The 21002-nt window shown below is 32.9% G+C and overlaps 2 protein-coding genes across 4 annotated transcripts; both read left to right on the top strand.

Annotated features, from left to right (window-relative positions):
* The first annotated feature begins 2608 nt into the window (after positions 1–2608).
* Positions 2609–3233, top strand: LOC120149360 (60S ribosomal protein L39-3-like). Its single transcript, XM_039162166.1, has 3 exons — positions 2609–2695; positions 2867–2970; positions 3061–3233. Exons 1-3 carry the CDS (start codon positions 2693–2695, stop codon positions 3107–3109), a joined length of 156 nt encoding a protein of 51 aa, XP_039018097.1. The 5' UTR covers positions 2609–2692; the 3' UTR covers positions 3110–3233.
* A 3752-nt stretch (positions 3234–6985) lies between these two features.
* Positions 6986–13653, top strand: LOC120149380 (beta-adaptin-like protein A). 3 transcript variants are annotated; one of them, XM_039162177.1, is made up of 12 exons: positions 6986–7119; positions 7280–7796; positions 7893–8017; positions 8142–8340; positions 8718–8946; positions 9060–9226; positions 9312–9521; positions 10088–10198; positions 10310–10486; positions 12225–12393; positions 12499–12671; positions 13158–13653. In XM_039162177.1, the coding sequence occupies exons 1-12, from the start codon at positions 7067–7069 to the stop codon at positions 13446–13448; spliced, it is 2421 nt and encodes an 806-aa protein (XP_039018108.1). In that variant the 5' UTR covers positions 6986–7066; the 3' UTR covers positions 13449–13653. The 3 variants fall into 3 exon arrangements, with proteins under 3 accessions (XP_039018108.1, XP_039018107.1, XP_039018106.1); XM_039162176.1 differs by having other exon boundaries at positions 12225–12399; XM_039162175.1 differs by having other exon boundaries at positions 12225–12671.
* The last annotated feature ends 7349 nt before the right edge of the window (positions 13654–21002 follow it).

The following is a 21002-nucleotide window of genomic DNA, read 5'->3' as shown; positions in this document are numbered from 1 at the left end:
GAGATGATGAAAGTGAAGACAAACATGGTTCATGTAGCTAAAAGTTCGAAACACAGAGCAAATCAACAGGGAGCTACTGGAGATTTTCACAACAATGATTCAAATATGAGGGTCTATAGTTTATCTTATCTACAAGTGGCCACATGTGAATATGGTCCTGTTTACAAGGTATTGATAGAGCAACTTTAAGCTATTTGGTATAAAGTTATGGACATCACATTGTATTTTAGCCATGAAATTGCCCACAGATTGAGTTAGACATATGGGAAAGATCGATGTGCTGGTTGATATTTATCATTTCTGATTTGACAGTGTGTATTAAACAGAATAAAAATCCTCTGCCTTCTATTTGTGTCCCTATGTGTGCCCCTCTAATGATTTTCTAACACGTATCAGTTTTACTTTTCATGGCGAAACTCATGTAGAAAAAAGTATTCCTATTACTTTTCAATTTTACTTCTTCTTCTATCTTCCAACTTATTTGGTAAAATCCTAAACCCTGACAGTGAGAAAAATTTTCTAAGGGGCAACTATGATCTCAAGTCGTACTGAAAAACTAATGGTATTCATACCGCATAATCTATATCTTCTAAACTTGTTTGTTGTCATATATCTTCACTCAAGCACATTGTTTAAATATAATCCAATTAAGCATCCTCTTTGTTCTCTTCTAACTTGTTTGTTGCCAAGAAAAATATCTTCAACTAGTTCAGAGCTTCCGAATGGGATATGTCATCGATTTTCACTGGCCGAGCTCCAAGCCGCTACTAGCAACTTCCACCTAGACCCCATTATTCATACTATTCCTTTCTATAATAGAATTGTTTATAAAGGGACCATCGGTTAATGAAACTGTTATTGCTATCAGACGCATCAATGAAAATTCAAGATTCAATGAGGTAAAGCTGTTTTTCCCAAGCGTTCTGTAATCCACTGTAACTTCAATACCTCAAACATACTTATAGAAGAGCAATGGTCTTCTAAACTTTTCGATATTGACTTCTTTAAACTTGGTCCTCGTAGCATGTCCAAAGGCTTGATAAGAATGGATTCACGTGTGGTGGGAACTTCAGGATATTTGGATCCAAGTATGCCATATCTGGGGAACTCAGAAAAATCTAACATCTTCTCGTTTGGGGTCACCTTGTTCGTAGTTCTTTTTTATAAAGCAACATTTTTTTAAAAATGTTAGCCGCTTCAGGGGATAATAAGAATTGTTTTTTATAGAGGAATAAAACCATCTTTCATAAAATTAATCCTCTACCCATATTGATGTCATTCCACAAGCTTGACAAGAGCAAGTCTCTTAAAAGCCACTTGTTGCTTCTTTGCTACTACAGTTGTTCTCCCTTAACTCATCCACTGCAGCTATTGACCCATATGGCAGAGCAACGATTAGTCATAGTCAATTGAATAATCAAAGTTGTATACTTGATCGGGCCAAGGAATCCCTATGGGAAGAAACCATTTATCATGCCATTGATCTATACCTCAAGGGCATGGTAGCTCGGGAATGTTTGAGCAAGTATTTGGAAATAGCTTGTCTTGGAACTACAAGACAGATCGGATGCTGAAATGGAGGCCATCAATCCTTCTAGTAAATGTCTGTACGAAGAAGCATTGTTTTCTGTCTTTGTTAGTAATTTGGATTTTACCAAGTGGGTTGGAAGGAAGAAAATGAAGTAAAATAGGAAAGAAATAATTCTCTTTTACATTAGTTTTGTTGGAAAAGTAAAACTGACACGTCTAAGAAAATTATTGGAGTGACACACATAGGGGCACAAATAGGGGGTGGAGGATTTATGTTCATTAGCAGATAATAAAAATGCCTTCAAAGACATACACACTGTAGGATATGAGAAGTTAAAGAATAAGGTTAAGCTTACAACAAAACTACAGCATATAAATCTTGTTAGTTTTAGGATTCTGCATTGAAAATGAAGACAAATGTTGATCAATGAGTACCTGATAAGACTTTGGATCGGTATCTTATCGGTACCTTTATCGTAAGTCTTTTTATTGTGATCAAGGGGAGTATTATTCTTCCTTGAGGTTATGGATTCAAACAACTGTGTTTGTGGGTGGATGTGCGTTGTTAGTGATTAATAAATATTTTAAACAAATACAATTAAAAAAATAATAAATAGGCATGCATAATGTTATTAACCAATGCGATCAAAACTTATATGTAAATCATTATTGACATATAGTTATATGTTAATATCTACTTGGAATTTATACTATTTAATTTTTAGAGTCATTATCGTAGTTGTAACAATATTGGAGATATTAGGACTGGTTTAAAAATGCATTTTGGGATGTTTTTAAAGCATAACACAATGTCAGACAACCATTTCGGCTTTTTTATTAAATCCCATTCAAGCATCATTTAATCAACATCAGAAATAATATTTTCAAAAATTATTCTCAGTAAAATAAAATATACCCTAAAACGATGAATCTGTCTCGGTAAATTATGTAGAAGGCCCAAACATGAAACAAAGTATACATTATGGATTCACAAAACCCAGCATAATTTGGTCTGTAAATCACCAATATAAACCCACATCTTCAAAGTCCACAAATGGTCATTCCTATAAACCCAAAATCCAAGCAGCTTCAGCACAAGTTCATTTTGGTTTTTTTCCATCCTCGAAGTTCAGAGATCGTATTCTTAACCGCCACGCCAACCATGGTAATCAACCCGCTTCCTCCCTCTTCTTCTTTAACAATGAATTTCTTTTGTTCTTTTCTTTTCCCCTTTATTCTTCAAAAGGGTTGATTGTCTCTGGAGAAATTTTAGTTTTAAAGGATGGCACTCTCCTCTCGGATGTTGTGAATGGTTTCTTTTCTTTCCAAATGACAGCCTTCACATAAGACTTTCATGATCAAGAAGAAGCTGGCCAAGAAGATGAGGCAGAACAGGCCTATCCCTTACTGGATCCGCTTGCGAACCGATAACACCATCAGGTCTGTACATTTCTGCAATTTTTTCTTATATATGTAAGCTATTTTCATATTATTGATTGATGGGTTGTTTTCGATTTTTGCTTTTTGCAGGTACAATGCGAAGCGTCGGCACTGGCGCCGCACCAAGCTAGGGTTCTAAGCTCTATGGGTTTATTTATTCAAGCTATTTTTCTGCTTGTTGCCAAGTTATTTCTAGACATTTTAATTTTGCCGTGGATATTGGAAACTATGGGCTGATGACAATACTTGGTAATTGTTTCAATTTTTTTATCTAATGTTTGACATTTGAATCTGGATATCTTGTTTAATTTTTGTGAAAGCTCTACTATTATGATCTTGCGTACTCTGATTTAGTTTGAAAAAGATAGTCTCAATCCAGCTGATTTGAGTATTTAGGGTTTTTTGTATTGAGATAAATATTCAATTCAAACCGCAAAACAAAAATCTAGTAAGTTTAATTATTAAAAAGTAGGTTTTAATTTCAGTTTACATAGTTAAATTCATTTAAAAAAACAGAATTTAAGCGAAAAAAAAATCTAAAAAAGAGAAAAATACATTAAGCTGTTCAAGACCTTTTGTAGAGACTGCGAGCGGAATACAAAGGTTGCTTTCAATCATTCGACCAGTGACACGATGTCATAACCGTTAAAAAAATTAGATTTAAAATAAAAATAAGTATTTAACCGTTAAAAAAATTAGATTTAAAATAAAAATAAGTATTTAAATTATGTCTCGAAAAATATTTGTCTAAATAATTTTTCATTGTATATAGGTGTAAAATATTTTCTCCGTTACTATTTTAAGAGTTTAGACGTTAATTGTCGTTAAAAAAACTCGTTAACTGGCATGTATTATATTCTAGTATTTTTAATTTTTTTAAAAAAATACTTTATATTAAAAATTAAAAAAAACAGCTTGTTTTTATCCCACCCCCACCTTCCCTTTCTCCCTCCCTTTTTGCTCCCTTTTCCCACTACCAATTGTCACGGTCGATCAAATGGTAAACGATCGACTGTCACATCCGATCAAACAGTCGATTAGTAAGATCGAACTAAGGGATTTTTATGATTTGGAACCTAAAACAAAAATTTTTAATTACATCATTTTTTGTGTTCAATCGATTGCGAAAGTATGGGGTTTTGGTTGTGGGTAGTTAGCTGATCACAATTTGTTGGGTGTTCGGCCGATTGACGGTGTTGGTGGCAATGGTGTGACAAAGGGATTAAAATGAAATTTTTAAAAGTTTTTGGTTTTTTTTAAGATTTGAAAAAAATAGGTTTTTGGTTTTGGTTGTGGGTAGTTAGCTAATCACAATTCATTGGGTGTTCGGCCGATTGACTGTGTTGGTGGCAACTGGTGTGACAAGGGATTAAAATGAAATTTTTACAAGTTTTGTTTTTTTAAGATTTGAAAAAAATAGGTTTTTTAATTATTTTTTATTTTAAATTAAAATTCACAAAATTATCATATCAAGACACATGTCACTAAAAGATTATTTTTAACGACGATTGACGTCAGACACCTAAAAATGTATTAGGAAAAAAGTTAGACACCTATTTTTAGCAAAATATTATTTAGAAACTAAAACATTTTTCGAGACATAGTTTAGACAAATATTTTTGTATTAAGCCAAAAAATTATTATCTAATACATTATAAAACTTTTTTAAAAATTTATTTTAAATATAAATTATAAATTAAAAGTTCAATTCTTTTCAAATATATAAAAAATTGGCTCAAGGGTCGCTTTTGTCCCTGTAGTAGACACAATTTATCATTTTCGTCCCTATCGTATTTTTGCATCAATTTAACCATCAAAATTGTGTAATTGCATCATTTTATACCCTACCTCTAACTTAGAACACTAAATTGTTTGATTGCATCAAAATTATTTATAATTTAAGTTTTGAGTTACGGTAGGATATAGAGTGATGCAATCGAGTAACTTCATTGGTTAATTTTTCGATGGGTAAATTGATGCAAAAATGCGATAGGGGCGAAAGTGATAAATTAAGTATACTATAAGAACAAAAGTTATCATTTTATAAAAAAAATAAAACTCTAAAAATCCTAATCAAAACCTCTTTTCCATCGTCGATCATCATTGACGTTGCCCTGATCGTCATTTTTATTGTCGTCTACTTCATCTAATTAGATTCTATCAAACCCTTAATGCATAATGGGAGAAATTGTCATTGTGTAGAGGGTTCATTGCTTGGTTGCTGCGTGAGGAATCGCAGAAGTAACAACATTGGTCACGGAATGAAAAGGGTTTCGGTCGTGGATCTTCAATCAGGCAGGCAAAGTTGAAATTTCGATCGGTTAGCAATATTGGTGATGGCAGACAGTGATAAGAGGTTAGGGTTTTAACAGATTTTTTTCAGGATTTTAGGATATTTTATAATTTTAGAAAAATTAAAGTTATTTATTAAAAATAATAATTTTATTTTTTAAAAGATAAAAACTTCATTAACACGACACATGTAAGATAAAGAATTTTTTTAACGATCGTGACGGACCAAACACTTAAAATAATAATGACGAAAATATTAAACATTATTTCGAACGAAAAATACATTAAATGCCTAAAATAAACAAAAACGTAAAAGAACTTATTTTTCACTATGCCTTCTTTAAATTATGTTTTTTTTTTCTTTTAAATTTTTTCTTTTATTTTTTAGTCACTTTTCTTTCAAAAACTTTAATGTTATTTATCTCTTTTTCATTCTTAGTTGATAGACACCAATATTAATCTTAATATTGATTATTATCGTGTATATTTCTGGTTTGTCTTATAATTTTTTATATCATGTCATGTCATATCATATCTTTATTTTTATTTTTTTATTTTTTTAATAATTCTGTTTTTATGACACGATTTCTTCTGCTTTTATAACACGTTTTTGGTCATTTGACCATTATTTTGGTTTTTCTTTTTCAGGGTTATATTTGATATCGTCGTGATAGATCAAGATGACGTTTTTTTATTATCATGTTAATATTTCCTACTTTGGAACCTCATAATAGATTTGGATACACAATTTGCGTTCATGATAACTTTTCACTTTGCTCGATTAGTTTTATCCCTCTTTTTGGTTTGTTTACCAATGCACCGAGATATGTTTGTAAGTAGTCTTTGTTCAAGTTTTTTTTTAGGTTTTCAACTTTTTTCTTGTATGGTCTTTGCATGATATTAAGTGGCTAGTTTGTGTTAATAGTTATAAAAAATGTCTTAGTTATATAGTTAATTTACATTTATAATAGTGAATATTCATTGTAATTTTAGATATTTTATTTTTTTCAACAAAACTAACGGATTCTATCAACTTTTTTTTATCAAAACAATACATAATTATCATTTTGTAATTTTTAAGGTTATTTATTAACCTCATTAAGAAATGTTTAATCAATAATAAGATAACACGACATGTCAAATAATTTAACCTAAATTTTGATTTATAATTTTTAGACTTCATACGAGTGTTTTAACATTTTTACGTATAATCAATTTCTGAATGTAGTTTTCACTCTGATTTTAGATAGAAACCTCTAAAATTATAGTTTTAAGGTAACTTTATAAGTATTAGATCATGGCCCAAAAATAATCGATGACTTAATATTTAAAAAAAACGCGAGTATTTCTAAAAAAATATTTTCAATTTTGACGACTCCATTCTTCCCATCTTTTTATTTTCTCACTTACCCACACAAAACTTTAATCTTTTTAACACACATTAAAATTTTTATCCATGTATTTACTGCTATATTTAGCGGCCTAACTAACAACTATATTGATGGAAGAACTTAATTGATATAATAATATATTTTTAGGATCTAAGTATAATGTTTTAGAGTTTGAGGACCGATTTAAAATCAGATTTATAGTTCACGTCGTCAAGTGCAATTAAGACATTGTATAACATTTGCAAACTCGTCAAACGGTGCCGTTTTTCTGACAGAGACATCTTAAACGTGTCAACGACGTTAATTGCATCGTCTTCATATCTTCAATCTCAAACCACTTTTTTGGACGGCTGATCTGTTTGCTGCTTGGACAGATCTTTAAAATTGACATCGGAATCCGTTAGCCACCATCCATGGCGCCTCCGGCTCAATCCCAACGGTCACCGTCTCCGTCTCAGCCTTCCGGGTATCTATAGCATTTCCCCTTATCCACATACTCCAAGCCTTTAATTTTAGCTGCAAATTGTAAAGTGTTTTTTGTTTGTTTTTATTTTTTCGAAATCTGATTTAGTTCTTCATCTCTTTTTTTTGAAACTCTAATTAATCGTTTTTATTATTGTTAATAGTAAAAGTGAACTCTCCGATTTGAAACTCCAGCTCCGGAAATTTGCGGGAAGCCGAGCCCCGGGTGTGGACGATTCGAAGCGAGAGCTTTTCAAAAAAGTGATCTCCTATATGACGATTGGAATCGATGTGTCCTCTCTTTTCGGCGAGATGGTGATGTGTTCGGCCACATCCGACATCGTTTTGAAGAAAATGTGTTATCTCTACGTCGGTAATTATGCCAAAGTCAACCCCGATCTCGCTCTATTGACCATCAATTTCCTCCAAAGGGATTGCCATGACCAAGATCCAATGATCCGAGGGCTAGCCTTGCGGAGTTTGTGTTCGTTACGAGTCGCAAATCTGGTTGAGTATTTGGTGGGGCCATTAGGATCAGGATTGAAAGATAGTAATAGTTATGTGAGAATGGTGGCGGTCATTGGAGTTTTGAAGCTTTATCATATCTCAGCTTCGACATGTATTGATGCAGATTTTCCTTCGATGTTGAAGCATTTGATGCTCAATGACTCAGATACTCAAGTGAGAGCTAGTTATAAAGCTTGAGTTGATTGTCGAACATTTTATTATAATTTTTAAGAATTAGCTTGCATCTTAATGAGATATTTCTTTCATTAGGTTGTTGCAAACTGTTTGTCTGCATTACAAGAGATTTGGAGCGCGGAAGCTAGCAGGTCTGAAGAGGCACCAAGGGAAAGGGAAGCTTTGATTAGCAAGCCAGTTATTTATTACCTATTGAATAGGTATTTTCCATAGATAAAATTGAAGAATCAATGAGAAAGTTCAATTCTTACAATCTTGTGGTGATTATTCTGCCATTTATCTTGCTGTATAAGTAATTCTATTTAAATGGGTTTTTACATGTAGGATCAAGGAGTTCAGTGAATGGGCACAGTGCCTTGTGCTTGAGTTGATAACTAAATATGTGCCATCAGACAGCAGTGAGATTTTTGACATTATGAATCTCCTTGAAGATAGACTTCAGCATGCAAATGGGGCTGTTGTCTTAGCCACTGTCAAAGTGTTTTTACAGTTAACCTTGTCCATGACTGATGTTCACCAACAGGTTCTTTTATCTGACTCTTTAATTCAATATGCTTAAGTTGTTAAATTTCTACTTCGATAAAGCCATCTTGTTGCATGTGTACAGTCAAGGAGGTGCTTTTCAGTTACTTTTGATCTTGCAGTTCATGCTTTTTATTTGTTATCCATCATTATCTTCCCCTTTTTAGTCTCTAGAAATGTATCAAGCTTGTAATTAAGCCCTTAACTTCCTTAACTTATTTGTTCCTGTCATTAACAAGAAGAATCTGGGCATATTTCTTTGATACATGGCATTGTTATTAAACTATATTTGATTGTATTACACAGATGAACTATATCAGCGGTCAGGGTCTTGTTTATGGAATTGGGAGTTTGCTAATGAAATCCTTTTATGTGCAGGTGTATGAACGTATCAAAGCACCACTATTGACCCTTGTTAGTTCAGGAAGCCCAGAACAGTCATATGCAGTTTTAAGTCATCTGCATCTCTTGGTTATGCGAGCACCTTATGTATTTTCCTCAGACTACAAGCACTTCTACTGCCAGTATAATGAACCATCTTATGTCAAAAGATTGAAGCTTGAAATGCTGACTGCAGTAGCAAATGAGAGCAATACCTATGAGATTGGTAAGCAGACAGCTGTAGTTTCTTTCTATGACCTCTGGAAAAGATGACATCACTAAATTTTCAATGCTCCCTCTCAAGGATTCTGATATATAACCTTATTGACTGAATTTCAGTCACTGAATTATGCGAGTATGCTGCAAATGTTGATATTCCAATTGCCCGAGAGTCAATCAGAGCTGTGGGAAAAATAGCGTTGCAGCAGTATGATGTTAATGCAATTGTTGATAGGCTTCTTCAATTTCTTGAAATGGATAAAGACTACGTGACTGCTGATGCTCTGGTAAGTAAATATTTATGCTCCTACTGGATGATTGCCTGTTAGTTATATGCATAACATTTTTCCATTTTTGAGTAATTTTATGCAGGTGCTTGTGAAAGATCTTCTTAGAAAATATCCTCAGTGGAGCCATGATTGCATTGCAGTGGTTGGGAACATAAGCAGCAAAAATGTACAGGAACCAAAAGCCAAGGCAGCTCTTATATGGATGTTGGGGGAATATTCTCAGGATATGCAAGATGCTCCATATATTTTGGAGAGTTTAATTGAAAACTGGGATGAGGAGCATTCTGCTGAGGTAAGCAACCTTCGTGGATATTTCCAATGATTCCATGTTGAGCCATGTTCTGTTTTCTTTCGGCCATTTCAGATTATAGTTTTTACTTCCTGAATTTCTCTTGTGAAAAGGAAAAGAGTTTGTTGAGCTAGCTGATTCAACTTTCTGCTGCATCTATTGTTGCATGTGTTCTCCATTCCCAAAACTTTGTTGCTCCCCTGAGGTTATCATTCATGTCGTTTTACTGGATATCTGATGCTGCACATGTTTATATTTGATTAACTTAGCTAGATTAATCATATTAGGTACTTGATCTCATAAAATAATTGTGTTTACTTAACACGTTCAGTATGTATAACCCTTCCCCCTGTTCATTCCTATATGTTCTAGCTGTATTGTCTCTCATCTAATTCCTCAAACAAGGGCACTGCTTCTGTCTTGTTATTGTTGATAAAGTATTTGTTCAGTTTCCAGTTGATGGTAAAATTTGAGCCTCTTTTTTATACTGAATTTCTGGAAGCTGGATTCAAAGATCTGTGTTATGAATTACTTCATTTTCTTGGTTGATGAGTTATGCCATTGTATAGGTTCGTTTACATCTTCTCACTGCTGTGATGAAGTGCTTTTTCAAAAGGCCTCCTGAGACCCAAAGTGCATTGGGAGCTGCACTGGCTGCAGGTGTTGCTGATTTCCACCAGGTATGAGTTTATTTTTATGTCTTCTTTTCCCCCACTCTTACATCAGTAGTACTGTTTGAGTTGTCCAATTGTTTTCTGGAAACAATATTTGAACCTCCAGCATTACTGCAGGATGTTCATGACAGAGCACTCTTCTACCATCGGATTTTACGGTATAATGTATCTGTAGCTGAACGTGTGGTGAACCCTCCTAAGCAAGCTGTTTCTGTTTTTGCTGATACTCAAAGCAGTGAAATTAAAGATAGGATATTTGAAGAATTTAACAGTTTATCTGTTTTATACCAGAAGGTAAGTACTAGCTAGCTTCTTCCAATTTTATGTTATAGGCATTTTAAACTCTAGACCATTCTAAAGCTCTTGCGATGGGCTGTTAAAGCATCCAATCTGCATATTAAAGGGAAAAAATGTAAGGCTTGTATCAAGAGTTTGCCTTGGTTCAAGGTGGCCGAAACGCTTGAAAGGAAAATGCAATTCAAGCATTGCGACCTAAAAACTACTTTGATTTGTAGTAGTGGTCACACTAAACACCGGTTTCTTTCATCAAGTTTTTTCCCCCACTTTTCCTGCATACGATTTAGCTGCAGCTAGTGCAGAATTTTCAGTGCTTCTGTTGAGCCTTTTTTCCCAAACATAACCAGCGTGCAACTTTCCTCACGCCCAACCTCAGCAAATACATTACCAATAGATGGAAGGGGCTGTCTCCCAATGATTCTCCCCCTAACTTCATCAAACTCCACATTAAGTCCCATGAGGAATTTGCTACCATCTTCTACCCTTTTTTTTAATAATTGCAATCATCAGTGGATTTACATTCATAAAAGTTAAACAGGTCTAAATCTTGTCATAAACGATTCAGAGAATTAAAATATTTGGTGACATTATCTTCACTTTTATGGATTTCCCTAGTTTCAGCATGATCATATATCTGAGACTGATTTCCCAGATCTGAATACATCAAATTGACATTATCCCAAAGTTCCTTTGTTGTGTGATAACACATGTAATTGGAATTTTTGTCTTCTTCCATGGAGTTGACTAGCCATGTCATACCATGTAGTTTTCTGCATCCCAAGAAGAATCGGATGGGTCATCCATGTCTGGTTCCTTCTTATGATCAGTTAAGTATCCATTATCCAATCTTCTCTCTGCCTTGAATATACATATGCACAGACTGAGACAAGCGTAGAAAGTTCTCTCCATTCAACCTAATAGTAGTTATTTGGATTGAGTGAGAATCAGATTTGGATAACAATTTTTGTTGATTGGATGAGGTAGGTGTTTTAGAAGTATTAGTGAATGAAACATCAGATTGAGTTTCAAGCATGATGGAATTGTAGTGGTTAGATTTTCTTTGAGGAGGCTAGGGTTTTTTAGAATGCTTTGAGACCATGAAAAAACAAATAGAAAGTATAGGTTGTACTACAACTTAGTTAATGGATCTCACTGTACATATAGATACGATTGTCACCTAAATAAAGAAAAAACTTAAGTACAGGAATTTGCAGCCATACAAGAAATCTGATAGTAATTTGCATGTTCTTCCTAATCTCCTTTAATGTAGCCTGGAATTCCACAGCTAGATCATTATTTCTTAGTCCAACAGGTGCATTTTTAAGCTAGGCAAGGCCTTACCTAACAAAGTACTTGCATCTCTTAAGTCATTCTTCCCTTTGTCAATTCCTTATCCTGTATCATTACTGTATCTAACAACCCGTGGAAGACCCAACGACCCCCCATGGAATGGCTTGCTGCATTAGTTTTTTCTGTTACCAAACAATTTGCATCAATTTTATTTTGTGTACCTTTGAGAGATAAAATATTGATTGCCATTGCAATTTTTTTTTTGTAGTAATCACAGCATTGTGCCTGTCCTATAGTTTTCTTCATTTTACACACTTTCCGTTCTGTTATTAAACAGTTTAGTGTACTGCATGCATTCTGCATCTCTTTTAGGAAACCAGGTTCTTTGGTTGTTACTCAAATGATAATAGAATCGAGGTTGACTGATATATGTAAATATTTGCAGCCATCTTACATGTTTATAGATAAGGAACACAGGGGTCCACCGGAGTTTGCAGATGAACTTGGAAATCTATCTATTGGTGAAGCAGAAGATAATGTTGTTCCTAGTCAGAGAGTGGAAGAAAATGACAAGGATCTGCTTTTAACAACCGCAGAGAAAGAAGAAACTAGAGGTTCGAGTAATAATGGTTCTGCATATAATGTTCCTTATGACAGTGCTGCATCTGTCTTTGCATCACAAACTCAGATAGAGTCGGCAATTTCAAATCCCACCACAGCAGGCCATTCTCAACAGGCAAGCTTCGGAATTGATGATCTTCTTGGTCTTGGCATGCCAGCAGTACCTGATGCGCCACCTTCTCCTCCTCAATTGAAGCTTAACGCAAAAGCTGCTCTAGATCCAAGCACATTTCAACAGAAGTGGCGCCAATTGCCTGTTGCTTTGTCACAGGTTTGCTTCTGTATTTCCTATTCCTCATGCCTATGTCTTACTTGCCCCTTCTCAACATTAGGACTTTTTAATTGGCAGAACAATATGCGAGAATAATTCTGTTGTAGTAGTGTATTTTACTGTCAGGACTTCTTGTTTCAGGCCAATGACCACTATGCTATGACCGTATGTTTAGAAACTACTTTATTTATGAAAGTAATACATTTGTAGCATCAAAGAGTACCCTTGGATCTTTTAGGAAAAATCCTTTCTTCATTCTTGGAAACTAGACCACCAACAGGGGCGGAAGCATGGTTTTATGCTAGAGAGACGAACTTATAAAATTCAAGGAATGACGAAAACAGATTATCAATACAAAATGCAAAAAAATATCTAAAATATGACAATTTGAAATTTTCAGAGGGTAACTTCCCCTGCCCTCAACTAGGTCTTGTCCTTAGGATGGAACCATTTCTGGTCCTTGATGTCGGCTCTTAATTGGTGCAGGAACTCTCCCTAAGCCCTCAAGCCATTGCTGCACTGACAGCTCCTCAAGCTTTACTTCGACACATGCAAAGCCATTCCATCCACTGCATAGCATCAGGTGGTCAATCCCCCAACTTCAAGTTTTTCTTCTTTGCGCAGAAGTACAAGGAATCATCTAATTATCTTGTCGAATGTATCATCAACACATCATCGGCTAAAGCCCAAGTCAAGATCAAAGCCGACGATCAAAGTACATCCCAGGCATTCTCAACCCTTTTCGAATCAGCCTTGTCTAAGTTTGGTATTCCGTGAACCTTAAAACTGTTCTCCATTTACTGGCTGTGAGTAAGGATGTTCTCAATGTTTTTTTTTTAATTTTTGAAATTTATTTTTGAACTTAAACTGAAAATTGATTTTGTAGAGATAACTGTTGAACTCCGTTTTTGGTAGGTGTAGATGTCTGAATGTGATCGAAATGTACATTTTTCTCTTAATTTCCATCGGGATTTAGTTATTTATTTGAAACCTCAAAAATAAGGGTAATTACTAAACTTTATTTTCTCTTGTTTGACTCATCGTACTTTCAATTTTTCAATTTTGCTTACTTAGCTTTACAAATTGAATTATTTTGTTCATTCTACCGGAAACTTTTTAATGGTGTTATGACATGATACAAGTATCAAAACAATATTGTTTTGAAAAACTCAAATATACACCAAAATGACGTTTTGAATCTTCTTTTCCACATTTTTTTCTCTACTTTGCAAATAAGGCGATCGGTTGCCGTTGTCAATTATCATGTCATTTTTCATTCCGATCATCGTCTGCCATTGTTGATGGCCGTTCGTACTCAAAATTTATGGGTTGGTTCGACTCGATCCCCAAAGTTCAAAACTAGTGGTTTCACCGGAAAAATGTCCCAAAATTCGTAAAACCTGATTCAAATGTTTCGGCTTATTCACTTTTAGTCTCTAATTTGTGGACTTTGGATCAAATTTTGATAAAATGGAGGTTAGATTCAGACTCAAGCTGTCGAGGCGAAGCAACCTATGAAATTTAAGACCGAACGATCACCATCTAAGGCGGTCGGTGGTGGTCTCAAGCCACCTTCTATTTTTATTTTATTGTTGGGTGAGTAAAATAGAAGCGAGAGTAAAGTTCAGTGAGGAACGATGTAATTTGCCCTTTATATTTTTCATTATTTTATATTAAATAATAATAAAAATGACATGTTATCACATTGTTATTGAGTTAACGACATAATGAGCAAAATGATTCAATCTGTAAAATTCAGTGAGCAAAATAGAAAGATTAAAAATATGATTAATAAAATAGGAGAGATAATAAAATTCAGTGAAAATCGATATAATTTGTCCAAAACTAAAATTTATTTGACGTGATGTGATTTCAGAATAGCAATGAATGAGACCCACATCGACAGTTTTAATCTCAAATGTTTCTTCGATGTATTTATATCAACTTTGTGGATGACCCTATGGTGCAATGATATGTACTATTAATATTTTAACAAGATAAAATTTATAAATAATTATTATTAAAATAATTTATTTTTAAAAAATTAGAATTTTGTAAAATATTTTAGCTCATCAACTACATCCAAATTTAAATAAGTAATCAAAACAATCTTTAACTTTTAATAACATATCAAATAATTCTTAACTTTTAATAACTTTTAACAAAAATAATATTTATTTTATTATATCTATTTTTTTTAATTTAATGAACTTAACAAAATTATTTTAATTAAAATTAACAATAAAATTAAATTTTAGTAAAAAGATATATATTTTTTATTAATTCAATATGTCACATCAGTTATTTGATACCAGTTAGTGATATTGTGCTTATTTTATAATAAAATAAAATTTTAATCTTCATTATAAAATTTTAGAATTTAATATCTAAAAATGATCATGTTCATTTGTGAATTTTACCCAGTAAAATTAGTACCAATAAATATCAATACATGATATTTACTGTAGGATTTTCCTCATCTTTATATAATATGAGTTGGCAAGTAATAGCTATAAAACTATAATTACTCTTCCTTTTCCACCCAAACAGTTTATTTCCAAGAAGTTGCAACAAATTAATATAGTTTTCTAATTGGTAATTTAGGTGTCTAATTGATATTTAATTTTTTTAATTTACTTGAGGTTTGAATATAAAAATCGTCAAATACATCTATAATAGTAATAATTATATTTTAAAGGAAAAGTTTGAAATATTATTTAGTATATTAGAATTTAACATTTAAAAAAGCTAAATAATAATACTAGTAATTATTTTAGTTTAGATGGTGAAAAATGGAAACCGAGAAAGAAAAATAAAGTTAATCAAAGAAAATAGTGGTATTATTTCTTCTATAAAATATATCGTAAAAGATTTTGAGTATTAATTTTTTTCTTTCTTTTGAAAATTAAAATGTATGTTTTCATTTCATTAAATCATTGCAATAAATTTCGGCACAAAATTAATTTTGGAGGTTAAGGATTTTTCTTTTGATTATTTTCTTTTCTACAGTTTCATTGTAGTTTTTATTTTTATACAGGTAGAAATCTAAACGTGTTAATTTAAATTTATGTCACAAAAATGATTAATAAAATAAATTAGAGCGATTAAAATAGGAACAATTTGAAAGTTGAGTAGTTAAATTGATTTTTTAAAATTTTAGTACCAAATAAGAGTGAGAAGATAGTTAATGGATGAATGATATAATTTACCCATAAAAGTGCAGCACCGTTAAGTTTTTAACGACGAGTTATTAAAATAAAACAAAAACTAAACGTTTTTTATGATTTTGAAAAAGTAAAAAGTTTAGGTACTAAAATGAATCAAAATTGATAATTTAAGTAGTAAACACACAATTTTCCCTAACTTTTTTCTTTCTTTTGAAAATTAAAATGTGTCATTTCATCATATCATTGCAATAAAATTCGGCACAAAATTAATTGTGGAGGTTAACGATTTTTCTTTTTATATTAAGAGTAGAGAATCGATACTCCCAGTAGAGGTATCGATATCGAGATATTTTTCAAAATATTGAAGCAAAATTTGGTATCGATACCTCGGAAAGTATCGATACCCTAGCTCGGGAGTGTTGATACTGGTCTATTAGTATCGATACTACCCACCCTCTCAGCTTGTAATAATTGTATAGTATTAATATAAGGGAGAGTATTGATACCATCGTACATTATTGGGCAAGGAACCCAAGGAACATGGAGATAATATTGAGGGATCAAATAACACTAAAACACCATCGAATAAAACTACAAGTAAGAATTGTTGATAATAGGCAATTGCAGCCAGAAACAATATCATTAGGATGACATAAAACTAGCATTGGTTGATGCTCAAGAAATGGTCAGGACACCAGAGTTACTCTAGCTGATGACGATAGTTTTGAGGTATAGAATGTCCAGATATCCTTAAGCAAGTGAGTGAGGCACTTTGAGACTAACTAGGGCGTGAGGCCCGAAAGCTCAGAAGGGGTGAGTTAGTTAGGTGTTGTGTCCAATATAGAGATCCCAGACTGCACCCTAGGTATACTAGAGGGGTGTGTCTCCCAAGATGTGTAACCCTCCGACCACACCATGATGTCTAGCCTAGAGTAATGTGAAGTGTACGAGTATGCTCACTTTCTTTATTGAAATCGATAGCAAGAGAATTTAATAAACTCTTTTATATGGTTTAGTTGTTAGTGTGACACTGGCTAGTGAGCTCAGCGTTAGAATTTGTTTCGGTGTGCATATATTTAAGAGGAGCATTCGAGGAGCCTATCGCGTACCAGAAGTTCTAGACAGTCCAAACAACAAAGTACGTCTTGAGTCTTATTCTTAGAGGGCATGTATTATTCATAAAACTTCTTGTACTTGATTCGTAACTTTATTTTAAATACTTGGTTATATTATTTTGATATACTTATTTTGGGAGCACTCGATGTAAACTTTATTTATTTATGGCTGAACTATTTTTTTCCAAGTGGTTTCAAATTGATGATTTAGAAGGTATTCAAAGAAAAATTTTGGGTTAGCCACTCCAGTAGTCCTGTGTGACATTCTAATCGATTGAATCGATCGAATTTGTGTTGTATCATATTAGGGTGCTACAATTGGTGATCATTATAGCCGTTACCTACAACCAAAAACAACATATAATGCACAAGTGATCGATCCATTTTCAAATAATTCGACCGTTTTAAGAAAGTGATCAATCTTTTAGGGAAATGGATCGATTCTTTTCATTGAGGGATTGATCCTTTTGGTGAAGGGATCAATCCTTTTCCTCGAGGGATCAATCTTTTTGTGAAGGGATTGATCCATAACTTGCTGGAATCCAAGCGATCGATCTTTTTTAAGGGGATCAAACCTTTGGTTAAAGGGATCGACCATTTGAGCCAAAATGCTTGGAAACTCGACTTTAAAGCACAAAAATGATTGATTATTTTTTTTTGAAAAGGTTCGACTAAGTTGGAAAATATTTAAAACATATTTTTCAAGTTAATTTGGGCTTTGAATTATTTTTGAAAATTTTTGACAAATTCAATTAAGTCCAAAATCAATTTTACAAATTATTGTCATATCAAAATCTTAATTCAACAATCTCCACATTTTTTATATAAAAATATTTTAAAAAATTGTTTTAAAAAATTACTCCCTCTTTGAAAAGTAATAAAACAACTTAAAATTTTGTGAAAAAAAATTTAAGCTCCAATTTTAATTTTGAAAAATCTTTTTTCATTTTATACTTAATTCTTCCTCTTTTGGTTATATTAAAAATAATTCAATAATTTTAGTATCATATAACAAAGGAGATAAAGTAATAACAATAAAGCTAGAAACAATAAACACATTTGAAGCACTATATATATATATGAAACATCAAGGTACTTTAACATAAATAGATAAATATATACAAAATATAAAGCTCCAAATTCATAAAAATCCAAATAACCAAATAAAAATATTAAAATACCAAAATAACAAATAAACATCAAAGATCCTGTCGAGACGTTTCTCTGCCCTGACGACGGATAGTGCAAATAGTACACCCCAAACGGTGTAACTAGTCTCAAAAAAGTAAGTGTTTATCCTCCATGAATCAGATGAAACACCAAATTGTAGAGTTGCCACCAATCTTTTTATATAATGAGATTGGTCACCAAAATGTTATATTATTTTATTAAAAATTCCTAAAAATAATATTAAAATAATACAACTTGGTACCGATATTTATTAATTAGATGTCTTTGAATTAAATTATAAACTTGTATTTAAAGCTTAATATAAAAAAATCTATTATTAATTCTATTATAAAATCATATTAATTATGTATGATAATAATTCTAATGTATATAAGTACTAATTAATCACATAATGTATAATTATTAATAATTATAAAATATTAATATTAATTAATCTTAATTCAAAATAATCCTAAAATTATATACAAATTGTGTAATTTTCCCTAAATTATTAACACGGGATTAAAACATAAATTTAATAATATTTAAGGACCAAATATGATATTTAACATAATATATATATATATATATATATAATAATGACTAAAATAAAAATTAATAAAACTTGAAAACTAAATTAAAATATACTAAATTAAAATATACTAAAACATGCTTTTGAGTGACTAAATTGAATAATTGTAAAGTTACAAGGACATCAAATGAGAATTTCCTATGCTCGTATTTGCACCGACACTCCCCAAAATGACACCGTTCGGGGAGAGGTTTATATAGACCCTAAACCAACCTAAGAGACTTTAAGCCTCATTTTTCAAAAATGTTTCTCTCTATTAGATCTACCCTCACTCACGGTTACCCACCATTGGCCACCACTCACGGTGGTCGGTTTTTACAAATTTATATTAAAAATAAATATATCTTCTTCCTAAACCTAGTTATGCCCTTATTTTCTACAAAAACGATCCTATAGCAATAGATCTACAAAGTTTACCTTCGAAAAAATCTTCTCCGATGACACTGTTTGCTTCTGTTGATGGCTAAAACTTCGAGGGTAAGATTCTTTTCTCTCATTTCTTTATTTTTTTGGTTTGGTTGTTGTGTATTGGGTACTCTTGCTCTCATTTTTGTTGTGTTTTCTCCTTCGCAGGTTCGACCTATTTATAGGGATCTTCGATGCACTCTTCTTTCCGGTTAAACAAACGAACCCCGGTGAGTCACCAGAGCTAAGGTGGTGATTCAGTCTAGGGGTAGTGAGTTGTGCGGTGGAGAAGCTGAGTGCATTTAATGCACTCAGATTGCTTCAATCTGGAGAGGATGTGGTAGCATCGTGTCTTCTTTCGATTGGTGAGTTCGTCGGCAGAGCATCATCATCTCTACGGTAGCGCCGGAATAGCCCTAGGGTTACAATGAGTACCCTATGATTTCTGCTGGTTAACTGTGGACGTTGGATTTGCTTCTGGATCGGACGACTGGGATTCGTGCGGTGCTGGAACCTTGCGTGGAAACCCTAGCTGAACGTGGGTTTGCTTCTGAGCTTGTAGGGTTGTTCGGGCCAAGTCTAGGCCTGACCGGGTCTAGTTGTAATTGGGCTTCGGGTAGTATTTGATTTGTGCCTTCGGGTTGTAATTTGGGTCCTGTAAAAATGTAATGATTAAGAATAATAATAATAATAATAATAATATTAATATAATATTATTCATTATATTTATTATATATATAATAATAATATAAATATAATAATAATATATATATAAACATCACTCGGACGAAAACCATTGTCGACAGCTACCCCTCTTTACTTATTTTTGTGTAAACAAGAATAAAGTAAATATAAAAGAAACAAACAATTTTCATCAAGTGGCCTTTTATTTGATAAAAATCCGTTCCACTACTCTTCCGTAGAGATCGAACTTTTGATCTGATCTTGCTTCACTACTCTTTTTGTGAAGGCTTGATTTGCATTGCTTCACTACTCTTTTGTGAAGGCTTGATTGACTTGAGAAGAATCTGTTTCACTACTCTTTCATGAAGATCATATTCGAAGTTAATTTGATTCCACTACTCTTCCGTAGAGATCGGATTGACTTTGAAAAAAATCGTTCCCACTACTCTTCCATGGGTGCTATACTTGTGTAATCTTTGGATATCCCTCTTTTAGGGATTTTGAGTTAACTATTCCACTCTTGAGATTTGGACTTTCGACCTCTTTTTTGAAAACCGCAAAGTGACTTGAGTGTAGCTTATGTCAAAAGGATCTCGAAATTATGATGATGGTATGAAGTTCCTCAAATCCCTTTTCTCTTCATGCAAAATATCTTTTAACTGCATCTTAATTTACTAGGAAAGATAATTCAGGTCCATCCATTCCAGTAAGGACTAAAGCTCCTCTAGAAAAAAAAACTTTTTTGCAACATAAGGTCATTCCCAATTTGGCATCCACTTTCCTCGATGATCCTTTTGAAAAGGTAAAATCCTTCTGAGCACAAGATCTCCTTCATAAAATTCTCGGAGGTGAACTTTCTTGTCATGTGCTCGTATCATCCTCTTTTGGTACATCTGACCATGAAAAATTGCTTTCATTCTTTTTTCTTCGATCAAATTTAATTGGTCATATCTGGTTTATGCTCAGTCTATCTCGTCTAGCTTTACTTTTGATAGAACTCATAATGAAGGAATTTCTACCTCAATTGGTAAGAATGCTTTCATCCCATAGGTTAATGAAAATGGAGTTGCCCCAATCGATGTTCGTATTGAAGTTCGATAGGCTAACAGAGCAAATGGTAGTTTCTCATGCCAATCTTTATAAGTTTCAGTCATATTCTCTATAAGTCTCTTGATATTCTTATTAGCTGCCTCAACCG

This window comes from Hibiscus syriacus, unplaced genomic scaffold, assembly GCF_006381635.1.
Source record: "Hibiscus syriacus cultivar Baekdansim isolate YM2019G1 unplaced genomic scaffold, ASM638163v2 tig00111002_pilon, whole genome shotgun sequence".
In the NCBI taxonomy this organism is placed as follows: domain Eukaryota; kingdom Viridiplantae; phylum Streptophyta; class Magnoliopsida; order Malvales; family Malvaceae; genus Hibiscus; species Hibiscus syriacus.
This window is presented reverse-complemented; position numbering and strand designations above follow the sequence as displayed.